General features: G+C 37.5%; 1 protein-coding gene across 4 annotated transcripts in view; it reads right to left on the reverse strand.

Moving 5' to 3' along the window:
• Positions 1–1,187: 1,187 nt before the first annotated feature.
• Positions 1,188–6,092, reverse strand: part of prozb (protein Z, vitamin K-dependent plasma glycoprotein b) — a 23,697-nt gene continuing 18,792 nt past the window's right edge. For 2 of the 4 annotated variants that reach the window (XM_016441733.1, XM_016441716.1), the window contains 6 exons: positions 4,447–4,471; positions 4,026–4,139; positions 3,769–3,900; positions 3,418–3,482; positions 3,095–3,212; positions 1,188–2,001 (listed from right to left, as the gene is read on the reverse strand). In XM_016441733.1, the coding sequence (XP_016297219.1) occupies positions 1,481–2,001; positions 3,095–3,212; positions 3,418–3,482; positions 3,769–3,900; positions 4,026–4,139; positions 4,447–4,471 (975 nt within the window). In that variant the 3' untranslated portion in view covers positions 1,188–1,480. Of the gene's footprint in view, positions 2,002–3,094; positions 3,213–3,417; positions 3,483–3,768; positions 3,901–4,003; positions 4,140–4,446; positions 4,472–6,092 lie in introns of all 4 variants that reach the window. The other 2 variants (XM_016441725.1, XM_016441743.1) reach the window with 1 other exon arrangement.

Consider the following 6,092-nt stretch of genomic DNA (forward strand, 5'->3'; position numbering starts at 1 on the left):
ATATATATATATATATATGTAGCACCTTGCTGTTGGACTCATTCCCCATTGCACATTCACGCAACATGAGAGACTGTTTCGAAAGGGAACGCTCTGGTTACTAACATTGGTTCCCTGAGATAATAGGAACGAGCATTTTGCGTACACAGCCATGCTATAAAGCTGCACGTGAGTCGACACTGTCACTTATCAGTCGAAAGATTCTGATGAAATAGCATTCAGCTCTGACTTATATAGGCAGTCGGCTCCTCCCGTTTTGGCGAGCTGAAATGCCATTTGTTCGTGCAGCTACACAATCATTAACAAATCTGGTTTTAGTATTCGGAGTAATCAGGAGTTCTCCCATAGCGAGTTCACATGCAATGTAAGTTCTGACAGAACTGAGGTTATGTTAGTAATCAGAGCGTATCCTTGAGTTCAATCCTCTCATAACAAACAAAGCATAGACACAGTGACAGAAATGTGTCAAAATGCCTGCCTTGGCGGACCAGGATCAGGTTTAACAACCACTGTATTATTGAAATGTTATTATAAAACATGTTTTAAATATTATATAATTTTTATGCTGTGGCTCTTTTGGAAAATGCATTAAACAAAACAAAAACAAACAAAAAAAACTCTGGTCAAAAAAGTTTCGCGACCCCTGGTATAAAACATACAAGTGGTAAACAAGAAAATCAAGGAAAAAAAGAAAATCATATTCTGCATAAAGAAGGTTAAGTCTGTTATTTATTTATTTATTTATTTGTGACATTTTCATTTTCATTTTCATTTTGACTGTGAAGCATTTACATTGAAAAACAACTGGAGTAGGATTTACTTTGAAACAACTTTCATAACTGACAATGAAAGAGTAACATTTGAATTAAATATGACATTTTTAAGTAGAGAAACTGAAATAGTATTTTCTTGTAAAACTTCAAAACAATTTTTTTACAGTGCAGTGTTTTCTTTTGTATTTATTATGCTTGTCAGTTGTGTTTCTCATGAGTACAACACAGTTATACTGTATATTTTTTTGTCTAAATCACTTTAAAATATACCATGATGTGTAAATACTTCATTTAAAGGTGGTGTGATTAATCTCTGCACTATCAATGTAATCTGCAAAAATGATTATGTTTCCAAATGTTTTTGTCATAGGTCAGTATGTCAGATATCCCAGTCCCAAACACAGGTGATTGGTTAAGTCAGAAGATGACGTGTCACTCAAACAGATCAATGTTGTGAAAGCATGAGTGTTTCACTCTTCCGGAATCAAACTGACTTACAGTGACACTGAACATGAAGCTGCTGTAAATATTTTCAAATGTATATTCATATATTTTATTTTGCATTATGGTAATCAGAAGTTAGGGGGAAGAGTTTCTTGCTCAATATAATTTCGATACTTTTTGGGTGAAATATTATGCATGTTCAAGAGTTTCACTCATTTGTTTCTTCATACAGCCCGTGTTTTTTGTTTACTGGTGTTGTTTCATCATAGTTGTTGTTGTTGTTCTTTCTCAGATGCATGCAGCAGCGGTCGCAGCCAGTGCAGGTATCGGGACAGTTTGGTGAACACAAGTCCATGATTACAGTCTCCAGTGGACAGAGAAATGCCTGTCAGGAACGCCGTCTTTCCCTCCACCGTTGCGACGGGACTCCCAGACTTCAAGTCACATGGCATCAGTTTGGTCCTGATGGAGACGTCAGACTCCCAGTTCTGCATGCAGAACATCTTATTGGTCATTAGGAACGTGAGGTTGAGAGAGCCGTGACAATCATCCAATGAGAGGTAAGAGTGTCCGGCTCCGCCCATGACCACACCCTTTCGTCCAGCCCTCATCAGAATATTCTCGCTGTAGTCTCTCTCCGGCAGACAGAGTGGGACGACGGACGTGTTCTGTGGGAAGGGCTCCATCAGCTCCAGGAAGGCCAGGTCGTCCTCCGCACCGGACACGTACCGCTTATGCGGTGTCCAGCTGGAGACACGCAGCGCCACGGTTGAGTGACGTCCCACTGGAGACAAGAACACGAGTCCACTTACATTGCAGCACATATGGTGTATTTGAGCACATATGGTGTGTTTGCAGATCACTGATTCTCAACTGATCAGAACACAAACAAGGCTCTCAGGTCAGTTCTGATGGGTCACTGACAGCAGGTTTAAATAATCATGCATATTTAGGACAGTGAAATAAAAAGGAGAAGCACTTTCCATTTTTCGCTGATGTCAAAGGTCTTGTGTTCAGTTGCAGGGTTATTGTTAATTAAAACTAAAACCATAAAAGTTACCATAAAATTGTCAATACTTGAAAGAAAATAAACGTTAACTGAAATAAATTATTAAACAACATTAAACAAATTTGATTTCAGCTAGCTGCCAAGGCAACACTTTTCACTTTTAAAGTGAAATACTAAAATAACAAATTACAACTAATAAATAAAAATTAATAAAAACTATATAGACATATTTAAAAAAATTAAATTAAAATGACAAAAACACAATAAATATGAATATAAAAAAAACAAAATTTCAAACATTAACAATCTATAACAGTATATCAATGATACAAAAATAGCACTTCAGTCAAACTCTAAAATACTTTAATACAAATTAATTAGTCACTTTGCTTGAAGCTAGTTGTATGAATCAAAATGCTGTTATATTTTCTTTCAAAACCAGAAGCAATATTGTTATTGTTAACTAAATCTAAAACTATCAAAATGAATAAAATAAAAAAACAGAAAATTTGAAACTTCGCCTGTAACTGAAATAAAATAAGTTTGTGTTAAAGAATTACTAAAACTAAAACTAAAACAAAAATGAATTAAAGCTAAAAGAAATATAAAAAATTGTATAATAGTAAATAATTTGAAAAACAATTGTCTTGTTCTAAAAGTTGAACTAGTTTCTCATTTCAGTTTTATACCAAAATTACCAAAAACATTCCAAATATAATGTTCTCTGGGCAGTGTAGAAATACCACCTGATGCTAACAAGTGTGAATTCTACTGGACTGTGACTACAAAAAACAATCTGAACTATAAAGTACTATTGTAGGTCATATAGACTAGAGTCTGTTGTGTAAAACTGCAGTCACATGCTCACCGAGAGTGACATGCGGATCCTTCAGTGCAGACATGCACGTGGCTGACGTCAGCACAGACTTACGGCCTAGAACCACACCGTGACAGACGACATCACCACTGGTGTTCACAAACTTCACCTGCAGCACACAATATACCATCATGATCATCATCATCAGATGCTCAAATACTGCTCAGCAGAGCTGAATATTCAACAGCTGCTCTTCTAACTGGCTGATCGTGTGCTGTGGAGTGTTTCAGTTTGTTGATCAATGTGCATGAACTGGAGAACCATCCCAGTGAAACTCCTGCTCTAGTTATCATGGTAATCAGGTTGGTGCTTACCTCCCATGAGCAGTGTCCATCAGGACAGAAGCTGGGCGTCTCTGTTGTCCCACATGGATTCTGAACTGAGAGTGTGGATGATGTTTACATGTACATTTATGCATTTAGCAAACAATTTTATCAACGGTGGCTTACAAAAGTGGGAAAAAAAAGCAATTCATCAAATAGCCAACCATATTTGTAATATACAAAGGCAGATTTATTATACAACTGGATATATTATACAAGAGGAGAAATGCAGAGAAGAGTGCAGTGAGTGATTAAATAGCCATAATGAGTGCAGTCCGTGAGTGTGTGAACTCCAGTGATTTAGCAGCTTTCATAAGTTCAGGTGCAGTGATTGTCAGGTACCGTGAGGTGAGCAGCTCCTGCCGTCACTGTTAAGTGTATATCCCCGTGCACAGAAGCAGCGGAATGAACCAGTCATCGGTTTGCAGAAGTGCTCACATGCTAAAGGCCCAGCTGACGGACACTGGGATTTATCTGCAAAACATCATCATGAAGCATTTGACACACATGATGCCTCTCAAACACACTGAATGTGCCAAACACAGCATATCTCACTTCACATGTTCATCACTCTCACTTGTATAAATCATCACATTCACCAGTTTGACAGTCGGTGCCGCTGTACATCTCCGCACATGTGCATGTGTAACCACCGATCCCATCCCTGCATGTGCCACCGTGTTTACATGGGTTGGAGTGGCACTGATCTCCATCTGACAACATAATGAAATATTCATATTTATTACAACTACAATAATACAGCAGCTCCAGAGACACAGAAAAGAGAATGACAAAATACATGTAAAAATGAGTAAACTAAGAGCAGTTAAAGATAAAAATACAATACACACGTACAAGTAAAGAATTAAACAATCAAAATAGAAAAAAAAGGTAAAATAAAGTGAGCTATTAATTATAAATAATATGAAAAGGTTTGTAATTATTTATCAATTCATTTATAAAATTATAATTTCTTTAAATTCAGTCATAGTATAATCAAACTTTCTGAAGGTCACTTACCATAGTATTTGGTCCAGAACTCATTCTTTAAAGGGGGGAGAAAAAAAAAAGATTTGTTTTATTTAAACAAATTTGTGTTTTATTTGTTTTATTTAAAGATTTAGATGAGTGAGAATGAATGAGTGCGTTTCAGCCGCATTTAGTTAAACTGTGAAAAGGTCAAATATTCACAGAAGAAACACATGTGACTCATTTATATTTAATATCTGGATGTTCATGTGATTAAGATCTAACAGTGATCATTAATAATCATTCAGTTTCGACGGGAGAGCGGGGCTTTCTGTGGCATCATATTTTGCATGGCACCGCCCCCAAATATTTCCTAATGATTTTCCTGTTTTTTTTTTACTCTCAATGTCACTTTGCATAGGGATAGGGCATCACAATATGGTAAGGGCGTAACATTTCCGTCACACGCTTGAGGTATTCGGCCAATCACAATGCTCTGGATAGCTGGCCAATCAGAGCACACCTCGCTTTTCAGACCGTTGAGCTTTGTAAAAACCGTTCCCACGGCTCTTGGCCCCACCCCTACTCGTCACAATCTTATATTACTCATTTGCACACACAAGCATTATCCAACTCGGTTCCTCCTGACCGCAGACACCGGTTTACAAGTCACTTTTTCCTGTGTTTTTTAGTCAATTTAGTCAAAATAAGGAGCCCCTAAAGGGACCTTGCAAAAATAAAAAATACACAAGACTTTCGCATGCTCACGAGAAACATTTCGCGACAAAGCCACTATAAGGCAAGCCTGCAACCTTTAGCCTAAAACGCATAACGGCTAATGCTAACGCTTCTGGTTTGCCAGTACGTGGGAAAGGAGACCAGAGGCCCGTTTTGTTTGAATGGATGTCAATGGAGGAGGGGCTTCACTACACTGAATAAACAGCTTTTTAGAGGAAACAGCTAATAATTGAATGAATTGACAGCCTATCAGCTAATCTCCAACATGTCTTACACCAAGCAATAGGTTGTTTGCAATCACGTGATTCTGATGACGCGCGAAATGTAGATGGAGGGCAGGAAGTGATTTTTCACCATAGAAATCACTAGCAGAAACTCAAAATGCCTGTGTTTTGCGTTGTTTATGGATGCTCAAATAGGCCAAACCGAGAAACCACACGGAGCCAAGAAGTCAAAAGTCAAGAAATTTACTGAAAAACGCAGGAAAAAGTGGCTTGTAAACCTGCGTCTGCGGTCGGGAGGAGCAAAGCCGGATAATGCTCGTGTGTGCAAATGGTTAATATAAGATAATATATTAAAATATTAATAAAGAAATATATAAATAGATACAGGGTGACAGTCAGAATTCACTGAATGCTAAACGCCACACATAGACATGATGTAAATAAGATATTATTTGCAGTTCTGAGAACTTCATATCATGGAATCGTGAGATTGCGATAAATTGAAGTGAGTGACAGCTTTTTAGTGATTAGCGTTATATGAAAGCGCTATTTGCTCGCTTTCCAGGCTATAATCGATTCAGAATTTAAATAAAAGTTGTTTTACGTGCTGCTAACAGGACCAACAGCCACATACCCTGTAACTTGCATGCAGCAAAGTTTCAGGAGTGACATATTCCACATCCCTCATATAAATACGGGATTCACTTTAGAAATAGCTTGTTTACAATCAGGGTT

This window comes from Sinocyclocheilus anshuiensis, unplaced genomic scaffold, assembly GCF_001515605.1.
Source record: "Sinocyclocheilus anshuiensis isolate Anshui unplaced genomic scaffold, SAMN03320099.WGS_v1.1 scaffold2063, whole genome shotgun sequence".
Lineage (NCBI taxonomy): Eukaryota > Metazoa > Chordata > Actinopteri > Cypriniformes > Cyprinidae > Sinocyclocheilus > Sinocyclocheilus anshuiensis.